The sequence below is a fragment of the Passer montanus genome, unplaced genomic scaffold, assembly GCF_014805655.1.
Source record: "Passer montanus isolate IOZ18808 unplaced genomic scaffold, ASM1480565v1 scaffold60, whole genome shotgun sequence".
NCBI lineage: Eukaryota > Metazoa > Chordata > Aves > Passeriformes > Passeridae > Passer > Passer montanus.
The window spans coordinates 1194524-1218538 of NW_024371038.1; the positions used below are offsets into that span (position 1 = coordinate 1194524).

The following is a 24015-nucleotide window of genomic DNA, read 5'->3' on the forward strand; positions in this document are numbered from 1 at the left end:
AGGTTGGGACATCTCCCCCAAAGTGCAGAGGTCTGGCTCAGCTTCAGAGCCTTTGGCAGGTGCTGTGCTTGATGTGCCTGGTGTGCTTGGTGTGCCCCACCTGTCCTGCTCAAAGACACCAATTCACAGTAGCTTCTGCATGGGGTGCACCAGAAATTTAACGTGCTCTTGGCTCCCTCAGAGCAGCCTTGCCCAGGGACACGAGGCTCAGGTTCATTCCCTGAGCCTCTGCTCCCTGCAGCAGCACTGGCCCATCACAGAGCTCTGGCCAATTGCCACAGCTGCATGGCTGCTGCAGAGGGTGCAGCATCACACCCAGGTGAGCAGCTCCGCTGCAGGATCCCAGCACCAGGGGAAGCTGCAGGAGTAGTACCACAGCTGCCCAACCCAATTCCCAGTGTAACCCTGGTGCACAGATCTCAAGAAGTCTGTGAAATGGGGGATAAAACCTATGCAGAACTCCTCTTTCCACCACCAGTGAAATAAGGAAGCCTTCACCATTTTTTCCATGCATATATTTATTATGAAATCAGATATTTATGGACAATCATAACAGTTTCTACAATAATGAAGTTTAATACTTTAAATTACTTGGAAAGATTCCACATACAAGATCCTTGAATACTTAATTTAGTATCTATTATTCCTTAAGACAAGGTTTTTTACACCATACAATAAAAACATGAAAGTTTTATGTTTTCTCCTATGCTGCAAAGGTACAGCTTCATGAGCTGCAGTTTATATCCTCACAAGAACATGCTATGTGTGCATCAACAGTGTCCTGCATATCCTCTGACTTCTGGTCAAACTTTGTCTGCTTTTCTGTCAGGCTGGTGGCTGAATCTGATGGGGAACAAGAAATGAAAATTAAAGAGCTTACTTCACAAGTAGTTCTGCAAGCTACAACATTTACCATGCACTAGTTATTAATTACAGCAGGCTTGGCTGTTCCTCACTGTTTTACATATTTATATTTGTCTAAATCACACAAAGATCTTCCAGGAAACCCACTTCATTAATAAGCCAGTTCTACCTTGAAAGCTACTACTTCCATGCAGAATTTTATTAACACATTTAGGAAAGGGTATAATGATGTTTAAGAAAAAAAGCCTTGTAAAACAGATACAACTCTATGCTCTATATAATCTATATCTACTTTATTTAATCTCTTATAATATACATGTATACAAAATAAATCTCATATCACTCGACCTGTGTGTAAGAATCCTGTCCACACTTACCCTTCTAGTACCTAAATCAGCTCAGTGAAGTAGGATCACTCCCAAAGGCAGAAATATATAAAAAATGCAGGGCAAGGATCCCCGATTTGGGGTGCTGCACTTGGTCCTGTATGGCTCAGGCTGCACGGGCTGCAGTCCACAGCTTTTCAGCTGAATCACAATGCTGACTGCTGTTGTCCTGCCCTTACTTTGTTAGTCCTAAGCACCCCAAAGGAGGATTCAGTTTAGATTTTAAATCCCAGTACAATGAAAACAATTAAATGTGCAATAGAGAACCATCTCCCTCACTGAAGGAATGTTTGCCTATTAATAAAACAGGGAAAGAGCTTCAGCAAATAGGTCAGTAAGTCCATGCCTACCTATGGCTATGTTATTCACGTTTTTAAGCGGAATAACCGAGTGAAGCGGCAATGCATTTACACCTTGCTGAGCCCCTGCCCCGTGGGGTTTCTGTCTTACCGGCAGGGAGGCAGTGGAAGCCCACGGTGACGGGGGCGGTGCGGGTCGGGGCGCAGCCCTTGGTGCAGCGCAGCACGGGCTCCGTGGAGTAGCAGCGGGACTCCACGCCGGCCAGCTGCACCGGCCTCTCCAGCTTCACCAGCGAGTGCCGCAGCTTGCAGGCTGCAAAGGAACCCCACGGCTCGGTGCTTGCACGCCAGAGCCCCAGACCCCCCCAAGGACCCATCTGCCACTCTGCACGCTTCCCTCTGTGAAAACTGTGCTTTGATCATGAGTGGAGAAGCTTTACTGACTGATCAATCTTGCAAATCAGCTTGTTAGATATGGAAAGCTAACTTCAAATGCTGCTGCTCTGCTTCTAGATCAGGATATAGAAACTTAGTACTTTCTAATAAACATTTTTCAAGGTAAACTGGCTTACTGAATAGCTGTCAAACCATTTTGAAATGCTGAATATTCAGCAGTGGAGCTAAAGGGGAGATTTCTGACCAAATAAAATTAATCACTAAAGAATTGCATTGTTACCAATGTCATTCAGACACAGAACTGGTCACAGAGAGAGCATCAGTCATTGCTGCCAACAAGTAATATCGCTCTCATTTTGGACTGCCAGGACAAACAGTTACAAGTGAGGAGCTAAACAGACCACAATTTATTCTTAGATATAAATTTTATGTCTTCAAATTTCAGCAGTTTCCACCATATGTTAAATGGAAACAGAATGTGGTCGCCACCAGCCACAGGAATATTACTGTGGATGTGCACGTGGACTCCATACCATCTAAAGTGAGTTTGTTGTCCAGAATTTGTGACAAAAACATGGAAGGATAACAGCTGATGCTGAGCTAAACATGTACAAGCCATCTCCAGGGGCTGAGGATGCCCTTCCCACAGGGCAAGTCTCTACAGATGCAACGTGCCTGCTCTCCTCAAGCACTGTGGTGTGATGTTGCATCATAACCCCAGCTGAGAGCTGCTCACCATAAGATCCTAATCTACTGAAGGACTTAAAATACAGCTTTTTTATGTCAACCATGTAATTACAGTCCCTGGAACTGCTCATCTACTCTGTACATACAAAACATGAATGCTTTGTTTGACAGGTTGCACTGGTTCAAAAACCAGGTGGTCAGCCCTGGTAATAACTACTAATCCTCATCTGATTTTTTGATGGACTAATTGCTGAAAATTGATGTCCAGAAAATGTGGTTGTGCTTAAATAAAAGCATTCTGTGTGAATGTTATCGTCTTTCTGATCCTCATCTAAAATACTTCAAAACTGAAACAAAGATTTTGATTCATCTTATTTTTTGAACTTCAATCAAGCTGTATATTTTGGCTTGTTTAACTTATGATTTCTTGTTTCTTTCTCAATTTGCAAGTAATTTTAAAACTTAATCTACAACTTCATAATGAATCTTCTAATATGCTTTTTATTTCTGATATATACATGGATGCTAAATTTTCTGAATAGATTCCACATTTCCTGAACAACTGCAGTAATATTATATTAAATTTGTTAGAGCTTGCATACCTCCTCTACAAGGCCTTTCTTCCAAAATCCAAGAGTGCCCAAAGCTCACTGCATCTTTAGCTATGTATCCGTTTGGCATCCGATATTCCTGCTCACGTTCTGCATCATATTTTCCACACAGTCCACACATTTTCCCTGCCATCCATAAAGCAACTTGGATCTTGGAGGAAAAAGAAGCAAGAAGTATTTCAAGTTTAAAAAAAAAAGGTAATATTTGTGGAGCACATTTTTGCTATGCAGGTCCCTTCCAGTGTAAGTTAATGCACAAATATTTAAAATCTCCTTGATAAGAATTCAAAAGGGTCTGACAGATGCCAAACTCCCATGGGGCTGCAGAATCTATGACTGATACAGTCTCTACCAACGACTGTGCCAGTCCAGGATGTTAAGTTATTCATGCTCTATACTATTGCTACATGCTCCAGACTATTAATAGGCTGAAGCTTTCTTCTGGTGGTTGTTTTGGTAGTACAAGAGACAGACATGAAACAGTTTACCAGCCCCTTACATTCCAGCTCCATGTTAATTTCAGTGCAGACTTTAAGCCACTCATTCGTCTAACAAGAATGGCTGCATTTTTGCTGTTTTGAAGTATTATACAGCTGTAAGAGCAGTGTCAGGAGCTGAAAACTCATTTTTCTTGCAAAGGCAGTGCTGACTCAGCATGTGTACACTGACAGACTCACTTCCCAACAGACATCTGTACTGCAAGAACAGAATACTTTTCTTGATCAAAGATTCTCATTTCTCACACTCAGAAATAAAGAGCAGGACTTAATGAAGTGCAATCCTGTAGCATCATCTTCCCTTTGGGGCTTTTTGTGCCCTGCACATATTTGCCTTTGCCACTGTACACCCTTGCCCTCATACATACAGATTTAAGGGAATCCTATGGAAATTTCTTAACACCCAATATTAGGAAGGGGAAAAATGATACCCTGAATGTGTATCCATCAAAGTACAGTTTATCAATGCCATAGGCTGGGGCCAGGAGTACAAGCCCTTGATTTTCACTGTGGATCCACAGAGAAGCACCTAGAAGAGAAAAAAACAAAATAAAACCAGACCAAACCTAGTTTCTTTAAGAGAGAAAAAAAGCAACTGTCATGTTTCTAAAATGTTCTTTTCTTCAAAATTCCTCAGTTACCCCATTCAAGAAACAAAAATACAGAAGAAAGCAATGTAGAAATGGGCATACATAGAAAATGGGTGTTTGCAAAAGGATGGAAGAGAATGTTAATGGTCACAGACTTACTAATTTTTTGGGTGTTATTAACATAATCACATTTATGTCTATAAAGTGTTACTGAGCTGTCTATAGTATCTCTGTATTTGTGCAGATCAAGTCTCTGAGTGCACTGTATGGAATATGGAAATATGAGGAACACCATGGCTGCCACTGGAGCCATTTCTAGCAGAATTACCACTTCCCAAGAACATAACAAATAGAACAGAGCTCAGCACTGGTACATGCTAACCCAATTTCAGCAAGATTTAGCCCAATTCATATGTTGCAGCTCTTCAGTCAGAATACCCACACTGTATATAGCCCCTGACTACACAGCACAGGATGAAACAAAGTCTTCCTGTACTTTTCAGAGAATCTATTCCTGTTTTGGGAGAATCAAGCAGGTTGTTTCACCAGCTCTCCATACCTATCCCTGGCAGAATGCAAGCCAAATGTATACCTACAAATCAAATCAGGAAAAACATCATTATACAAGTCATGTGTAGTGGATTTTAGAAAAGCTCTACTTCAAAAAGTTTTAATCAAGCAAAATTTGATAGCATAACCAAAACCCTTCTCAAATTTGGAACTACAACAGGACCTGCAACGATGTACAAAAAGGTGGGCTCTTTATGTTAATTATATGTTGCTTATTTAGGCTACTTCAAGAGCTTCACACTCTAATCAATGTTTCTAAGTGCCCCTCTGCAAGTAAGTAAAGTACATATTCTTAAATATTACCTTAAAACCCAAGAAACACTGATTGAATACAAACTGGTCAAATCTCCTCCACAGATTCCCTCTTTCCTCCTTTCTCCCAAAACATATGTGAAAATTGAGCAGCAGAGGCTGCATGCCTTACCAGCAGATGTCAGTGACACATTTGTTGGGCTCTCAGCCCCATCCACCAGCAGCTTCACCCGTCCACTGGCAGGGCGCATGTCGATCTCACTGCAAGGACAAGAGAGCTCACACCCTGCCCGTGCCACCTTCACACACTCACAGTGACAGAGGCATTTTCCTGCTCGCTAAATATCACTGCTCAGAGCACAAGCTCATTTCAAACCCTTAAATTACATCAGGGGTACTCTTGTCACCTAAGACGCAGGAGAAGAGCACCAGTGTCACATTCAATATGCATGGAAAATAAACAAGGGGAGTGCTGAAAGCTCACGGGCTGCTAGCCATTGCAGGAAAGCTCAGATTGGAGCTCCTCTCATGCTAAATGTGGGCAATGAGGTCCCTCATGCTCCCAGCATCTGGCAGAAGTTACTTACTGATTGCCAAGCTTGATGTTGATTGCTTTCAGGTTCACAGCTTCTTCTGCATTCTTCATCATCACCAGGAACTTAAGGTCAGAGCTGCAGTCCTGAGCCAAGATGTGGTAGCAGTTTGCTGGCATTGTGTAGTTAAACCGAACTTCATTAAAAGTTGTGACCTTGTTGTAGGAAACTGAGCATTGAGCTGGTTTTAAAAAAAAATGCCAGTGAGTTTTTTCTTCTTCATGAGAGAAAGCTGTTAAGTTGTATGGTTTGTTTTTATTGCCATATTATTTTAGCTTTGTATTTTTTTCATTATGTGATATTTTGGTTCACAGGGATTTTTGGCTAGTAAGCACCCATAAATTCTTTAAAAGGCATATGAAATGTGTTTGTCTATCTAACAAAAAATAATTAACAGAAATTTAAAATTTTATCAATTCAGATAATTGGTATCTTGATCCCTGAAATGCTGATGATTTCTGTTCTACATGAACAGTATTTTCTCCCAGTTGAACCATCCTTATATTATTGCATAACATTTCCTAATTAACTGGAGATAAACAATGGCAGCAAAATTTACAAGGTGTCCAAATAAATTGTGAGACTGAAGTTGTCATGCTTCTGAACCCAGTTAGATCTGACCTTTCAAATTCTCAAGCACTGCAGAAGGGGCTTCAGCAAAGACATTCCAGGTGGGAGGCTGCACCTCTGACGTTGATATCTTTGGACCTACAGGAAGTGACAGGGGAAGCCTCATGGCTTTTTCATAGAGGGTAATCTGAAAAGGAATTCAAAAGCACATTCAAAATGCACCTGTGCCAGCAAACAGCTAGGATTTTTTTCCTATTTCTTCTACTTCCATTGCAAAGTTTTTATGTCAACATAACTCATCTGACTCATTGTCCATGAGGTTTTTGCTTTTGCTCAGTTTTCTCTCATGGTGTGAGAGAAGTCATTCAGGTATTGTTTGGGAGAGAATGAATTACTCCCTTTCAAAGGTGATGAGATGAACACTTGTGGAGATATTGCAGATGGAAACTCCTGTCATTATGAGTACCCACGTCTCTCTCCATTAAAAGAATCACTATGTAGGCATCCTTCTATGAAATATTACAATGATGGAAATATATAAAAGTAATTTTCATCATTTGCACCCAGACTGATGCTAACTTAATTTTTCTTTCTCAGAATTGACCCACTGCAATTAAACAGTTACATTTTTCTACTACGAATAAAATAGAAGAATGATAAAAATATTTCATAATTACATCAGGAAGCTTGACAACAACATCACATGTCCTTGGAGAAGTTAGAGCCACGATCACCCTGGCTTGTCGAGAAGGATTCTTCTCTGTTTTTTCAGAGAACCCCAGCATAAATGCAGCCCCAGGGACAAACTTGTAAAACCTTCAAAAGTTCAAATCAGAAAGATTTAGTGAGATGGAGGCAAAAAAGGCTGCACACATCCCAGCTAGATTGTCTCACACCTGTGTGTAAGTAGCATAATAATCTTCAGGACCCCTGGTTATGTCCTCACACTCACTCTCTGCTCTACTGTTCAAGTGTTCAGTGAAAGGAAGGATCTGTTCCTCAGTTTTCAGTAATTATGGCAAATATCAAGAGTTACTGTACATTAAAACAAGATGTAATCCCACTCAGCTTTTATGTCCAAAGGCAGTACTTGGACAGATCAGGGAATAAGGTATCAGCCAGTATTTTAGCCACTAGAACCTTGTGTGCAGATTTTTCCCAGTTGACCAGCATTGTTAACAAGTGTCACTGAAGACTCAATTCTCACCATTCTGCTACAGATCTGACACTGGAAGGAACTTTAGGCCACTCCAGTTTCACTTGTACAGCAGGGTGGGCAGCAAACTGCCCAGTTACCAGCTCAGATGAAACCTTGTAGTCCTGGCAATTGCGTCCCCATTTCAGGTAGGCCTGTGATGGAGGGACAATGGTCCATTTTTAGAGTCTGGAGCATTCTTGTGATGCATACAGAGCTATACAAGCCAGTTTTCAGCCTTACCTTTGCCTTGTGAGCATTGTGGACTGAAGCATCAGCACAGAGCTTCCACTTGCTTGAATCTGTGAGGTTTGACACAAACACCTGCATCCGGGGCCTGATGGAGTCAATATCAGCATACACCACGAGCTGGAGGCCTCCTACCTTCTTATCATCACGGATGCCATGCAGGAAAACTGCTAATACTGGTGTTTTAACATCTCCCAAAAACTTCGGCTAAGAGGAAGGGGGAGAAGGTATGCAAAACATATAATTATAGAAGAGTTACCATGGAACATTTTAGATGCAAGATCTAGATGGAGAAATGAAAAAATAAACAACCGAACCACAAATATATAGCAGCATATGTATGGCACATATATACATGCCTATAAAACCTCATGCATATGTGTTTAATGTGCACGTGCCTCTGCATGCCAGATGGCTTTTATCACTGTTTTTGTGAGCCAAAATTTGTGCCATTTCCTGAGCTACAGCTGATACCATGGAAATACTCACATAATTAAAACACAGTAATGACTATATGATTTGGGCTTCATTGTTAGTACCCAGCCTGTGAATAAAAGAAAGTGGCTCAGTTTGAACATCAGCTGTCAGTTTATGCGTCACTCGTTCCCACAGCAGAAACATCCCCCAGCTCATCTCCTCCTGTTTATCTGTCTGGGTCTTGTACTGGCTTTCTCCTCACACTTTAGCTGTGAGTTCTGTGGGCCAGTCAGGTTTTGTGTTTGCACAGCAACTCAGCACAGAATATAATCCAGGACATTTTCTCCAACATCAAGAACCCCTTCCCTTAAGTGCATCATGCCATTCAATATCTTCACTCCATCATTCTCAAGCCTGCACTCATCTGCTGGGTGGTGAGGAGCCCAGGTGCTCCATGCCCTCTCTGGAACATGACTTTTGCTACCACCAATGTCTTCACACTGGCACTGCAGCACCTCAGTCTCCCTCCTGGCTGCAGAGTCACAAAATGAGTCTCTGCAGGCATCTGTTGGGTGGGATTTCCATGAGGGAATGGTTGTGATGCAAGTAAGAAGGATCCTCACTGCTGAGGAAAGTGCATGTGGGAACTATGGTGCATTGTCTTGACTGATACCTGAGACTCAAGAGGTTGGCATTTCTCCCTTCCCATGATTATTATAATTATTTTTATATACAATTAATGTCAGTGCACAGCCACTCTGACATTACTCCAAGCTGTCAAAACCCCCTGAAAATGATGCAACTAACCCATGAAGCTCGAGATGTGGCATGACTGGATCTAGCAGAGGAATGTGAGCTGCTGATTTGGTCATCTGCGAGTTTTCTTTTTGGGAACTGAAAAAAAAAAAAAAAATAAAACCACAATAGCCTTAAGAGGGTAACTTTAAAGCATGCTTGAAGAAATTGCATGAGGCAGTAATGAACAATACTCTCTCTCATGGGACTTGGCTTTGTCCTGCTTACTACGTAGGATCCAAGTCTGAAAAGTCTTGTTTCCCCAAACATATTTGACTCTTCAGAGTCCATGAGGACCATACCTAGATGAGAACTCCCAGTGGACCAAAGCAAGTCAGATTTAATTAGCTTCTCACTTCAATATGAAATACCAGAAATTCTGCACAGGCCTGATGAACTGGAAGCTGAACTGAACAGACCAACTGAATGGAAAGGAGCATCTGAGTGGACATACACTGCTCAAATGTTACTTTTTGAGTATCAAACACTGCTCTGGCTGGCCCATACCCTAGTAAGAATCTGCTCAACCAAAATAAGGAATAAAATAAAGAATCTTCCAACATTTGTCCACATCCTTATGTACAAACACAAGAAACCAGGTGATCAAAGCAAATCAAATGAATTGAGCTTCTGATGGTTCCTCCAAAGTGTGCAGCTCCAGTCTGTTTTATTGCTTTGGAAGAGTCTTTGCAGTTCCTTTGCAGAGCCACAAGTGGCTTCATGTGCACAGCACAAAAGGCAACACAGCTCTTTGTCTTTACCCATCTCAGAAGAACCACCATGGTTCTAATGTTATCAGTACTATAATTTTCCTCAACAAAGAGAACAAGTTGCCATTAAAGTCTCCATTTGACTCTTGACAGATTCCATACTTCTTTTAGTGAGGAAAGAAAAACTCACCTCTTGTTTGCGTGCTGATTTAAAGCGGTACTGATAAATCTCATGAGCTTCCTTTGAAAATGACAAAAACAAGAAGATTAGACATCTCAGAAGAAAAGAAATGCTGCAATTATATGAAAATCTAAGAACTGGAAATTAAATAAGAAATTTACTGATTATCATTCATACATATGTCTGCATGCTTAGTCACAAGAACATAATGCAAGATCAATTCATTTATATAAAGCATTAATGTTTCTACCACAAAATTAAGACAGAAATATGCCATATTTATGGACAACATATTGTCAATAAAACCTATTTCCTGACAGTAACAAAATTTTCAACAAACTTGTGAAAACTTTTGGGATGAAGCAGACATCTGTGCCAATGATTGCAGGTGTGTTTGTAGAATAAACATTTCAATTTTATGTTGCTAAAACCTACTGGTCAACTCCTAATGTCCTTATTTGTCATGCAAAGCCAGCCGCCATCAGGAGTGTGATTAGTAGCATCAGTCAATTTACTGACAAAAATTACCCATATTTTGGAATATGCACTGCTGCTGCCACCTTCCAGATGTTTGGAATGATGTTCATGGCTATGGTGGCTCAGTGACTCGCTGCTGCTGCTGCTGCTGTCATTCACATGCCTTGAGTGATGCCCATGACTATGATGGCTTGATGACTTGCTGCTGCTGCTACTGCTGCTTTTGCTGCTGCTACTGCTGCTTTTGCTGCTGCTACTGCTCTTACTACTGCTGTCACTGCTGCTGCTGCTGCTACTGCTCTTGCTACTTCTGCTGCTACTGCTCTTGCTACTGCTGCTGCTACTGCTGCTGCTCTTGCTACTTCTGTCACTGCTGCTGCTGCTGCTCTTGCTACTTCTGCTGCTGCTGCTCTTGCTACTGCTGCTGCTACTACTACTGCTCTTGCTACTGCTGCTACTACTACTACTGCTCTTGCTACTGCTGCTCTTGCTACTTCTGTCACTGCTGCTACTGCTACTGCTCTTGCTACTTCTGTCACTGCTACTACTGCTACTGCTCTTGCTGCTTCTGCTGCTACTGCTGCTACTCTTGCTGCTTTTACCACTGCTGCTGCTGCTGCTCTTGCTGCCTTTACCACTGCTACTGCTCTTGCTACTTCTGTCACTGCTGCTGCTGCTACTCTTGCTGCTCCTGCCACTACTGCTGCTGCTCTTGCTGCTTGCATCTTTTTTTCTGGCTTGGTCTTCGTCCTTATTCTCATCTTCATCACCAGCCTCTTTACGACGAGGAGATACAGCAGATGATGAGGAAGAGGAGACAGCTGAGGAGGCAGAAGATGAGCTGGAGGGATGTTTTCTATCGGGGTCTGCCCCAAGCTCTGTAAGCACAGTATTTTCTTTCTTTGAAGGTTGCTTCTTCTGGTGTCGTGTTTTATTTGCGATCTGCAAACACAGTACAAGAGGTAAAAAAGAGAGAATACATCTGGTCCTGTTTTTACAAAGTAAAACTTCTGTGGGTGTCAGACAAAGCTGGGTTCTCACACCAGCTTTTCAAGGAAAAACCACCTCCCTGCCTCTCTCACAGCAGAAGCTGCAGAATTCCCTCAGATCCACTCCATCCAGCTGAAATCCAGCCCAGCCCACCTTGCTGGATGCACCCCAAAGGAGCAATACCTCAGCATGGGGCACTGGCACCTTTCAAAACAGCCCCAGCCTTTATCTGCCACGCCAGCTTTCCACACTGCACTTCTAATTCTTGCCCTCATTTAGGGGAAAATGTTCCCCACTGCCATACTCAAAGTCACTTGCCTTGAAGACACTTTCAATGCCTAGAATCTTCTTCAGTTTAGCTTGAATGTCCTCATACAGAGTTGATTCACCCTCTTCCTCCGACTCTGAGTTTACTTCATTAATTATTTTGGAAGCTGCTTTGGATCCTGCCTGAATCTCCAGCTGGATTTTGTCAAGATCAGCATCTGTTTCAACTACACACCAATTGCACACATTACAAAGTTATACTGCTTCAAATAGCACTGACGAGCCTAAGATGCTCAGTATTTTTTTACCTGGGATCAAGACAATTTTAGCTTCGTGTTCTCCAATGAGCCTGTGCAAATAGGTGTTTTTCAGGAAGCTGGCATCTCGCGACCTTCTGGAAAAGCAGAGCTGACAGCCAAGGTGCTGCAGCTTGACACAAATGTCTCGTTTATGAGCTTTTTTTGCCGTGACATGGCGAAGATCCTCTTGAGAGCTGTAGGCATGTTTCCTTGACGTGCTGTCAGCTTCCGGCTGCGTTAGAGATCAGGATGTGAATACCACTGGGAGTGTGTCACAGGCAAGAGTGAAACTACAGACATCCATTGCAGAGTGGGTAAATATTACTACATAAGCCAAAAAAATAGGTTACCTTTGTGAAATCTTCACTGGAAGCTCTACCTGATGGTTTGAAAGGTTCTTCGACAATATTTGATGAAGCATCTCCTGGGAGAATTGGAGTTCTCTTTTCAACACCTAGCTCTCCTAAATTCCTTGATACAGCAAAAGCCTTATGTCTGTTAAGAGATATGCAAAAAACAGTGAGTTATTCCAACCCCTTGTCTTTGGATTAATATATCCTTGTAAGTATCATGTGACAGCACAGAGGTAAGATATTTGAACACAGGGATTAGATAAGAATTTAGAACTATAAATATTATTGAAAACAAAAAAAGAGTTCATGGCAAATATAATTTTCTTATCTTGCAGGAAGTTTTCAAAGTCTGGATAAATTTCAACAAAATTTCCAAAACATCAAAAATATTCCTCGAAACACGTAAATCAAAATCTTAAAGATAATAAAATAATAAAAAATAAGAAGAACACAAAATAATAAACAATTTAATATAAAATTACTCTGTTAAACAATTCAGGTATCTTCTGATTTTTACTTACTGTATTTTTCTTCTTTGTGCTTTATCCTAAAGGTTCTGCTACACACTGAAGAGTCACTCTGCCTATTTTAAGACCTCTGTGGGAGGTCATTTAATAGTGAACTTTATCAGGCTTCAGCAACACAAAATATTCTGAAATAATGCTACTGTACCTTCCAACCACTATCTCAGTTTCCTCACGGCATGGATTTGTTTCAATCTTAATATTTTTCTGCTTCAGGTCTATCTTGGCTTCAAACTTTATTGGCACTCTTGTCAGGACCTTGCCTTGAATTTCCACAGCTTGTTGGAAGTATTCTGTGTTGACACCCATTGTTGCAAATTTCTGTATGTATAAGCTGAAACAGAGGGCAGCAGTCAGGTGCAAGAAAGTTGCTCTTTTCACTCATGTGGTTCTGCCTTCCCTTAAAAACCTCCTTCATATGGAAAGACTTAGAAACCTGTCATACCTGGGGTTTATGTCAGAACGAATCTGCACAGTGGATTCGAGCAACTGTGAAGGTCTAAAATCTCCAGGTAAAGGGGGAGCTATCTTTCCATCAACTGAAATGCAAGAATAATATTTAAACATTGTAAAAATGAAAGAAATTAATTGAACACAAGTAGTTTTCAGTAGGAGGTAGTGTTTTGTTAGTGCAGCAAATAGGGCTGGAAAACAAGAGAGACTTTGCGGTACATGAGACCTTACATGATTCTGAAGAATACTGAAAATATGGAGGAAGCTTGTTATGTAGGTGAAGGTTCTGATGCAACATATTGAAAATGGAAATAAAAATATACAAAGAAAATGAAGAGCTGACCCAAATTGAAAATTTGATAATTAGTGTAACATTAAAATTTCAGAAACATGGGGAGTCAGAAGACAGAGTGAATGCAGAGAACAAGGCTAAACAACCTCTGCTGTCCAATCTTTCCTCACATCAAGCATGAACATCTTGTACTGTGGACCCAAAACTGAACAGATAGTCCAGATATAGCTGTAAATGTGCTAAATAGAGAAGGAAATCATTGTCACACTGGCTCTGCTCTTGTATGTGCAGCCCTTGACACAGCTGGCCTTCATCACCACATGAGCACACTGCTGATTTATTGTACCAGGTTGTCCTGCCCTTCCTGCATAACTGCTCTCTATCTGGGTGATGCCCAGCCTATACACTTGCATGGGTTACTCCACTCCAGGTGAAGCACTTTGCATTGCCCGTGTCAAATTTCACTCCACTTCTGTCAGGCCATCCTCCCCAGCCTGCTAAGATGTCTGTCAGTGACAGCCTGACCCCCCCAGTGCAGCAACTGCTCCCACCAACTCAATGTTAACATCAACACAGAAATCCTGAGGGTGCCTTCTTTTACAAAGTTCAAATTTTAAAAGAAGACAATGAACAAGTACCAATGGCAGAGAAAGGTTTCTCCTAACACATCACCAATTATATTTTCAGCTGTTGACTACCCCTGGAGACCAGCAGTCCAGACAACATTCACTCATTTTGCAGCCCATCCATCCAATCCATACCTCCCCAACTTGGCTATAAGGTTGTTATTAAAAAACAAACAAACGAACACACAGAAGACACACAGAAGGGACAGAGCTGCCAAGATGTTACTAAAGCAAACTAACAAAACAAAAACCAGCAAAGAGTGGGTATGTGGGAGAACACAAGCACAAGTTCATCACCCTTCATTGCTTACATGGTGTCAGCAGATATTACAGTCAGTCTTGCCTAATTTAAGTCTTCTGCACAGCTCACAGTGTGATCACTGAATTAACTTCTTGATGAGGATTAGCGCTTGCATATTTATTTTTTTTAAGGAGAACTCCAGTCTCTTTTCAAAGGCCCTATTCTCTTCCTCCTTCTTAATGTTCCTAACAGTGCTCTTTTGTTTGTTTTGTATTTTCCTCTCTTTTTAAATCAACATTGAATCCTCCTTAGCTTGTGTGTGCACCTCTCAGGAACCCCCCGCTCTACCCACATCTGCATCAGCTCCCCAGGCAGCTCTTGTGGGTTTTTTGGCCTTGAATGTTGTGGCTTCTCTCACTCTGGTTTCCCAGGCTCTCATCTCACCACTTCTAACTTCAATCCATTCAAAGACAATGCACAAAACAGCGCATCCAGCTTCTCCTCAGACATTTTCACTGCCTCACTCTCCAGTTCCAAAGCTAGTTATTTTTCTAACCTCCTGGCTCCCCACTCCTTTCTCCAGCCTCCCTGAGCCCTGTCCCTGCCCTCCCTGCAGGCAGCCTGCCCAGGTGCTCTGAGCTCCCAGCTCACCGCTGAGTGCGGCGCGGGCCAGGGCGGTGCTGTAGGAGCTGTACTCCAGGGGCAGCCCGGTGCAGGAGGGGACGATGTAGCGCAGCTCTCCCAGCCACAGCGGCTGTGTCCAGTGCGCCGCGGTGCCGCTGCGCAGCTGCCCGGCCAGCTTCTTCAGCACCGCGCTCCTGTCGGCCGGCTCCAGGACAGCCTGCAAGAAACAGGGATCCAGCGGGTTGGGATGGGAAGGGTAGAGCTGTCCAGTATTGCAAAGAAAGTAGGTAGGGCCCTACCTTCACAGCCTGTTGTAGGACTTCCTTATTGACATTGATGTAGGCCAGCTCTTGGCCAAAGAGTTTAAAGTAGGCTGAGATCAAGGGGGTTTCTGTTGGCAGCTCCTTCCATCCCAGCAGCTGGGTAACAGATAAAGAAACAAGAAAAGTTTCTTAATGGAACACTTCATAAATGATAATTCATCCTAAACCACCCATAACTAAACCCATCACTGGCCAAGCTGCCCTTTTCCTTTGTAAGATTTCCAACTGTAGATAGCATGGTGGCACTAATTCAGGCTTTCTTCCACCATTGAGATGCCCACAAATGTTTGGTATCCCAATACAATAACATTCATACACAGGGTCTGAGTCATTAGTACCACTAAACCCAATTCAAAAGTACTGCAAAAAAAAAAAAGTCTTTTCTCTTGGAGACAAAGGCATATTCTTGTAAACTAAGTGAGGTAGATGAAGGGAGGGAGTAGGAAGCCTGCCAGGCATGTGTGCACTATGCTGCAGTGCCTGCTACTCCCTTCCCTCCTGTGCTCCTCCTGCAGCCGTCTCTGAGGTGGGGAGGAGGCAGAGCCAGAGCAAAAACTGGTAGGAGCTATTGCAGCCAAGGCAGATGTCTCCTGCAGTCCCCACTGCACACCTCTCCTTCACAGAAATACTTGACCTGACTCCTTTAACCTCCTGACACAGGGCTTAGCTAGAGTGAGAAGCATCACCAATGCCCCTTCACATAACTCACACGTTATATTACTGAAAATACCTACAGCTTTTCCAATCTCCTTTATCTTTTTGTATGTGGAATATTCAGCAAATGGGATATTTCGTTTCACGATGACATCTGTGAGCCCTTCCACGCGGACACCAGCCTACCAAAACAGCACGAGAAGGAGCAGTCTGAAACATGCTTAGAGAGGAAACTTTGTGAGCAGTTTTAATTTTAATTTGATTTGTTATTGACTTAGGTAAATATTTACCTCCACCAAATCAGCCACTGACCCTGCAGAATATGCCATCAGCTTGGAAATTATTGCTGATGGGAACATCGTTCCTGGGCTGTTTATAATGAGGACATCTCCAGCAGCACCAACTTTATAGTTTTCTATGGCAGAAGAAAACAAGAGACATCTTTTTTCTAACCATTCTGTTTACCATTCAAGATGATATTTCTGCAGCTTTTTCCACTGCCAACTTTAAGATATATTATCGCATGAACTCTAACTGTTTAGGCAGAAATTATTGAATTACTACTCTAAACATATGAGTCTCACATTTAATTTAATTTCTCACTGAAACAAAGAATGCCATATTTCTCCATAGGACGAAATATTTTAAGAATAGATTTCTGAAGTGAAAGTTTCCTGGTCACTGAAGCACTTACTCACCGAAGTAACCACCGATGCGTATGACCTTGCTGTAGCGATAGCTCAGCCTGTCCAATTTGGGGGCCAGCAGCTTAAGGGCAATATTGCAAGCTGAAGATCTAAACAAAATGAGAAAGGTAATAGCATCCAGAAACAAGCTCCTGTCAGTAAATAAACAGACTTCAGCTGTCAGCACCTGCAGAAGACCATCATTTGCTGAAGAACGCCTGCTTTGTTCCTGTCGCTACTCACATGTTGTATGTGTATGGCAACCTGCTCTTGGACAAAGCCTTCATGTGGGAATACACAAAACTGGCCACTTGCAAATTGCTCTCCTTCATGGCCACGTTGGCAATGGTTGTTATCAAGGGAAGGGCAGGCCTTGTCTCAAAGATAACAGCACAAGCCATCATCCGCACTTCGGGGGAAAGCGACTCGTCAGCGAGGATCTGGATGAGATATCCCTGCACCTGCAGAGGCAAAAGAGGGTCTGGAATTACCAATAACTGAAACCATTTGGCAAACTGGATCCACACCTAACCCACAGAAAATATGGGAGAGGGGATCATTATCCCTGCAGAAAGGTTTCCTGATCTTTTTTACTGCAGAGTTCCACATAACTTAATAAAATAACTGAAGGGGCCGTGGTGGAACAGCCCCATGAAACCACTGAAACTGAAATAAATGTGCATCTATCAATGTATTGAGTCAACCCATGACAATCCAAAGGCATCAGCATTGCTTTGTGACATTCAAATATCAGTGAACATCTTTGGAAGAAAAAAAATGTAGATAATAAGATTCATTGTTTGAAGTAACTCCACAGACTCAGTGAGCATGCTTCACTACTTAAAACCAGTTTTAAAGGGTTCTGCAGTTCATCAAAGACAGTCTGAGTGAATGATTTCTCATATAGTTCCTATATCTAAACCATCTGAAAGTCTTGCCTATGCTTTCTGTGACAGCAACCTCAGTGTGGGGTCAGTGATGGCTCACCCAGCCTCAAGGGAAGGGTCTAAAAGAGGCAAAGCAATGCTGACATTTGGCCTAGGAGTTTAACAGAAAGTCTCTCCTCCTGATTAGAGAGACAATTTAAATTATATGTCTGACTTTTAGGAGGCTAAGTGTCCATTATCTGTAACTAGCACAGGACTTAGTTGGTTATGACAGGTGATAAAATCAACACTACTGATATCCTTCTGGAAGATTCTCACTGACTAATTATCACTACAACTTAGCAGAAAACATCAGCTGAATGTAAAACTGTATAGTATTGTTCTTAAAAATAATCTTTTTTTGAAAAAATGGAATCCATACACGATACCATTAAAATAATTATGCTAATGGTACATATTCTAATTCATTAAGTAAAGAAAATCTACCAGATCCTACATACTGTTTTGCAGTCCTTCCAAGCAATTTTTCTCAAGGCCATTATGGCATCAATCTGAATGTGGATGGGGATATCAGAAGCACTGGATGAAAATATGGGAAGGAACTTGAGGATGCGCTTGATGCTGGCTGGTTCTCCCATGTTGCCAATGCACTTCAGAGCTAATTTCATTTTGTCCTCACGGCCCCTGCTGATTGCTTCATCTGCCAGGTCATGGATGGGCTGTAAACAAAGCACAGTTCAATCTTCTCACTCTAATCTATAGACTGTCCACAGTGTCCCCCTTACCCAATGAAAAGCCTACCACAATAAAGCAACTGTCTTTGATAAAAATCACTTAATCGTGGTTTCTCTCAGGATTTTACCCTTGCAATGTGAAAACTGTGTTTTCAATGATGAAGCAAATTACTACATTGACAAAATTATTTGATGCCTTTTTTCTGAGGAAAACCTACAAAATGTGTGTTTATATTTCCAGTCACCCTTTTTATATTGTATCTTAAAAGAATTAAGCTAATATAAGGAACAATACTAAGCTATTAAAAAATAAAAAATCTTGGCAAAAAGCCACCTACCTGGAGAGCTTCTTTAGGACAAGCTGAAGTCTGAGAACAGTATCTATTCACCACAGAACTGTATCCCAAGCTGGCAAGTTGTTGAAGCACAGGATTTTTCTGGATTCGAGAACTTGTCACTAAATCCTGTTAAGAAGAAAAAAATTAATTTGTCATTTAATACAGTGCTTCACAAAACTTTCAGAGCAGGAAAACCATCAGCTCTTATTTTAAGGGATCAGCTTCAGAATGATTACTGTTCTCATCCAAACAAATCAGAGTAGGTTGTAGACATTATATTTGGAAGCTTTACTTAGGAGCTTAATTCCCCACTAGTTTATACACATATAAGGTTACATAGCTACATTTTGGTATTCATCAACTGAACCCTGAAAACATTAAGATTACGGATAAACATTAATGTGTAAATGGAATGCCTCTAGGAAAATGTGCAACTCTGTTATACTGATGATGCATTTTCACATAATTTCTGCTTTTCCTGTTTAAAAATATTGGCTAGAGATGGCAAAAATCCTGTTCAGAATAAATGGTTCATTATTGTGTCAACACATTTGATGTTGCACTAATACTTTTCCTGCAGCATTTTCCACTTCATGGACTAGTTTGCAATTAAAAGAGCTGCTCAAATGACATAACATCAATCGTTTGTTTCAGAAGTAAGAGATTAAAGGGACAAAGTTTTGCCATGTGAAGGCATGCCATGTGTGTTTGCTGGTAACTACAATGGGATTTATTCCCAGAAGCTCTTATAAGAAAAGGGCTTTACATCAATACAGTGAAATGAAGACATAGAACTATCCTCTAATAAGTGCTATGCCAAAACAAATTCACGGGTCAACACTTCCACAAAATTAGTGTACACAAGAGGAGAATCCATCCTCTAATGTACTTAATCACAGGTTTTTGATTGTCATTTCTTTCATTGTGAGACAGGAAAGATTCACATGGCTTTACTCACTGCTGCTATTGGAACAGTGTGTTCATCAGCTTTCGTTAGATGGAGAGCAAAGGGAACACTCAGAAGAGCCTGAAGGTAGCTAAGGTCATCACTGCGGATTCGGCTCTTAATGAATTTCAGAGCTTCTGCGGTGCCCGTCGCAGAGACTGCGCTCAGCAGCCATCGTCTGAAAACAGATTTTAAAAAATCCTTCATTTCAGCTCCTGGTTGTCACAAAACCAGAGGAGTTTCTTACAGGTTGATACAATGAAATACCTGTAGCGGGGTTTATCTGAACATTGCCTCCAGATGGACTCCAGGGTGTCAGCGCTTGCCGTGCGGCAGAGCTGGACGAGCTCCAGGAAACGGTATGGAAGATCATCATGGAAATCTTGCTGGTTGTTCAGGACTATGTGTTGCAGTGTTTCAATTATCTGTTACAAAACACAAGACAGAGGGCATGCAAAATTACAGTATTTGGAATTTGTGATCAGGTTGTTTTTTTTAAATTAGGAAAGCAATTTGGAAAAAGATACCCGTTGCTCAGGGTTTTTGGTCTTGATGAGCTGCACTGCCATCTGTGGCAGTACTGCTGGGAACTGGTAGCGAAGGCCTCCGTAGCTCTGCATGGAGATGTCTGGGGAGCTCCCCGATTCACTCTTCACCTCCAGCAAGGTGAGTTGTTGTCTGTCAAGAGACAAGAGTCACAGGAGAAAGGCATTATCTCTCTTCACCCATGTGCCAATTTTGTTTGCTTGTTCAGTGATACTGTGATGGTAACTGTCTTACTCTTTAAATTTTTCTCTTATGAAAAGAAAACTTTTTGCTGATGAATAAAGCCTTCTACCTAGAACAAAATAGCATTGGAGTTATTTACAATGAAATTGTTTCTGAGGAGAAGCAAAATTGCAGTCTGCTGAATGAGAGCTACCGACCTGGTGTAATGAATGGTCTTATTTCTACATACACTATCTTCCTCCTGACACTACAAATTAGCCCCTTTTCAGGACAAACAGAGCAGTAAAGTAGCATTCTTATGGTATAAGCAAACAAAACAGCTTTTCTCCTTTTCTTACATGTAATCATAATGCCAGATTGACCAGGGTACAAATAAAAAATGGTTTGCTGAACTTTTTGGACTGTGGAAACTCCAAGTGTGATTGCACACCTGCGTTCAGATGCTGTGGAGCTTAATTCTCACTTCACTTCAGCTGGGGGTGAAGGGAACTGATAGAACCTCTAATTACTCTCACTTTGTGAAGCAAGCCCACGTCCCACCTACTTTGCTTCCGTGACAGCGACGCCGGTGGGTTCACTGAAGGGTGAGATCTGATACACCTGCTGAGACACCACCTCTGTGATCAGGGTGCCACTGTCCGACTGCTTCAGCTTGTAGGAGAAAGCTGCAGTGCCCTTGATGATCCTCTCCTTCTGTAGGAGGACAGAGAGACCCAAAGAGTGAACAGATGGGAACACAGTGGCCATGTTTGGAATTAGGAACACCTTTTCACGTCTCACGTACCATTATGTCAACAGGGCAGGGATAGATGTAAGCCATTCCAAGACTTTTCACCACTTTTTCCTGGCAATTATTTTGGTCTACAGTTTTGGTAACAGAGACTCGGTTGTTCTTCTTGTCTTCCTGGATGACATACCTTGTATGGCAAACACCTCCAATCCCAGCCTGGCAGACGAATACAGAAAATGAGACCTCCAAGTTATATCAGGATTTCACTGTGTGAGAAGTTTTGCTTAATGGAAATTCTCAATGAATCTGTTACTATTACGTACAATCGTTCCTACTGAACTAAATAATAGGCACGTGAGCAATACTCAGTGAGGGGATGGAGTTTAAATTAAAAAGTAATCAATCAATACCAACAATTAGCAAATAAAATTGATCCAATAGCTGTATTATGGAAGCCATATAACAAATAAATTCATGGATAATAATTCTTTTTCTCCAAAGAACTGCATGTTAAGACTTAAAGACATATGTCTTAGAAAGAATTCAGCCCAGGTAATTTGTTGAACATGCATTTCTATATGTTGAACTTTTACTTCTATATTAATGAAAATCACCCTATTCTTACTACAAACACACAAAAGTAGATGCAAATAGACAGAAACCCAGAAGAAGACCAGCTAAAGAGAATAAACACATTATTTCAGCAAACTAGTTTTAAAATGGAAAGAAACATACCTCTTGCAATTCATACACATTCTGTGACTTCTTAATGGTTATCTGTATCAGGTTCAGTATTCCTCTCACTATGTTAATGCAAGTATCAGGGCAGTTTTCTGGGCCATAAATGTTTCCAACTCGTCCACTGCTGTATTCAAACTTGAAGGGCCGGGTAAGGCATGAGGAAACCATCTGGGTGATTTTGGAAGATCGAGTGAATGGGTCCTTGGGCCAGATGCCATTGTATTCCTCGAATTGTGGGGAGCGGATCTGGGAGGAAATCAAGATACTTAGGTGAATAAAACCCCTTTGGTACGAAGTATGCAAGCATATTGGAAGAAATTAATACATCCATTAGTGAGATACTCTTTTCTTCCAAATGTAGGCTTAGAAACTCATAGAGCAGTTTATTCTTTTGTCTTGTGCTTACACTATTGTTAAACCAGTGCAAATCCTGTTTGCTCGACAGTACTATTTTATCTTACAGAAGCAGTTAACATATCAAATAAAGTCTCCCTTTTTGTCAGCTTTAAAATAAATATTCTGCTTTAGATTTAGCATTTTAAAAGCTTATACCATTCTAAATGTAAAAAAAAAGTGCAGTTTTAGAATGTTTCATTTCAAGTTATTTCTGTACAACTTTTTTGGGCTAAACTAATTATTATATTTGCTTCATATTTGTCACTTATTTAAATCAACAAAATATTTTAACAATGAACAATATATTTATAAACACAATGTAAATAAGAAGCAATTTCAATAACTCTGGCAAAGTTACTGCCAGTTTAGGTGCCTCAGAGCACAGGCTGGTGCACACCATACAAGAATTTCAGGACAAAGTCTATGATGTGAAACGCAATCCCTAGACCCCAATTTTGAAAGATCTACAGTTCAATACAACTGGTGACAGCTGTCACTGAATTCAGTATTCCAAAAAGAAGCTCTGATTTGTAACTGAATTAAAGGGGTAAAAGTACATTTCTGAAGCATGTTCATTTTGAATTGAGTCAGGTTATCACTGCTGACATCAGCAGAGGCATGATTTCACACGTACAGATCTTTTACTACATGATTCAAACACTAAACATTATTACATACTCCTTTTTTATGACTTTCACTTTTTAATCTTACCTTTATCGTGTATCACTTTTTATTGTTAGCTTTTATCACTTTTTAAATCCATTTTTTTAGTTGCCTTTATGATAATGATTTTATACACAAGTCCTGGCTTCCCATAAGAATTAGAAATGTGTGCTAAGACTAGAATCAAATCTTAGAGCAGGTTTAAATGTCTTTAGTTAATTTTCCATTTTCTAGCAAGCCCCCAGCAATTGTATTTCCAATAGGAAGTCTTGAGGAACAGCTGCTACAAACAACTTCCACAACAAGCACAGGTAAGTGACTCATCGCCTCTGAAACAGCAGCTTGCCACTCACTCTCTGATACCTGCAGTGATAAGCCTCCAGTTGTGTTTCCTGCAGCTTTGCTACACCCCACATCAGCCAGATGCAATGGAAACTGTGATCTTATCTCTCTGTTGCACATTTAGGAGGTGCAGTACCTTGAGGAGGTAGGTGTTCTCCGACAGCCCGCTGATCTCTAGTTTGCAGCTCAGGCGCACGCCGGCTTTGGCCAAATTCTTTTCTTGAAGCCCATTCAACACCCAGCCTTCATAACTGTACAAGTAGCTCTTTTTGCTACTGAATCCAGGGTCTGAGGGAAATAAGCCATTTTCAAAATACTTGTAAGCACATTCTAATAAATAGAAATAACAGCAAATTCACCAAGGACAGGTTACAGAAGGAAATTTACTTACCAATGTCAAACTTTTGACTACCTACAAAAAGAGATGAAAAAACAGGTAAGTAATGTTCAATCTAGATCCAATCACTGCTACTGAACTGAAGGAAAATTTGGAAAAGAAATGTGAAGGAGGAATATGTAGCCTTACCTACAAGGGTGAGCACTAGTGCAAGTATGATCCCCCTCATAGTGAAGGTGAATGGGGCTGTGCCAGACATGGTGGGACTTTTATGGAAGAAAGCTCAGGAACACGTGGCTGTGTTCTGCTGAATTCTCAAGTTTTTTATCAGTTAATGTAAACACTTCCCTTTTTGCAATCATACTTTCTCTTCAGATGGAGTAACAGAAATCAAGTCATACCTTGGCATCTCACTGATTATCTCACAAGCCCTTTGCTGAATTGTTTAAAAGTTTCAACTTACCCTAATAAGTTTTTACTAGATCGCTTACAATAATTTTA

At 41.2% G+C, this 24015-nt stretch overlaps 1 protein-coding gene across 1 annotated transcript; it reads right to left on the reverse strand.

The window, feature by feature from the left end:
• Positions 1-549: 549 nt before the first annotated feature.
• LOC120510891 (vitellogenin-2-like) lies at positions 550-23743 on the reverse strand. Its single transcript, XM_039727246.1, has 36 exons — positions 23704-23743; positions 23569-23589; positions 23314-23465; positions 21771-22022; positions 21090-21251; positions 20850-20998; positions 20104-20254; positions 19844-20001; positions 19589-19754; positions 18631-18756; positions 18059-18277; positions 16915-17132; positions 16684-16781; positions 16276-16400; positions 16066-16167; positions 15308-15427; positions 15036-15225; positions 13218-13311; positions 12921-13106; positions 12246-12390; positions 11905-12127; positions 11648-11823; positions 10876-11281; positions 10391-10680; positions 9872-9922; positions 8984-9070; positions 7754-7966; positions 7523-7665; positions 6993-7131; positions 6367-6502; positions 5740-5926; positions 5325-5413; positions 4172-4269; positions 3235-3394; positions 1701-1862; positions 550-843 (listed from the first exon to the last, which is right to left on the reverse strand). The coding sequence occupies exons 1-36, from the start codon at positions 23741-23743 to the stop codon at positions 725-727; spliced, it is 5553 nt and encodes a 1850-aa protein (XP_039583180.1). The 3' UTR covers positions 550-724.
• Between the last annotated feature and the right edge of the window lie 272 nt (positions 23744-24015).

Bases quoted from the DNA above. Each gene is read 5' to 3' on its own strand.
- LOC120510891 (XM_039727246.1), bottom strand. From the start codon at position 23,743: ATGAGGGGGATCATACTTGCACTAGTGCTCACCCTTGTAG. The intron at 12,128-12,245 runs GTAACCTATTTT...TCTCTAACGCAG, and splicing joins CCAGTGAAGATTTCACAAAG to CCGGAAGCTGACAGCACGTC. The intron at 1,863-3,234 runs GTATGCAAGCTC...GTTCCTTTGCAG, and splicing joins AGAAAGGCCTTGTAGAGGAG to CCTGCAAGCTGCGGCACTCG.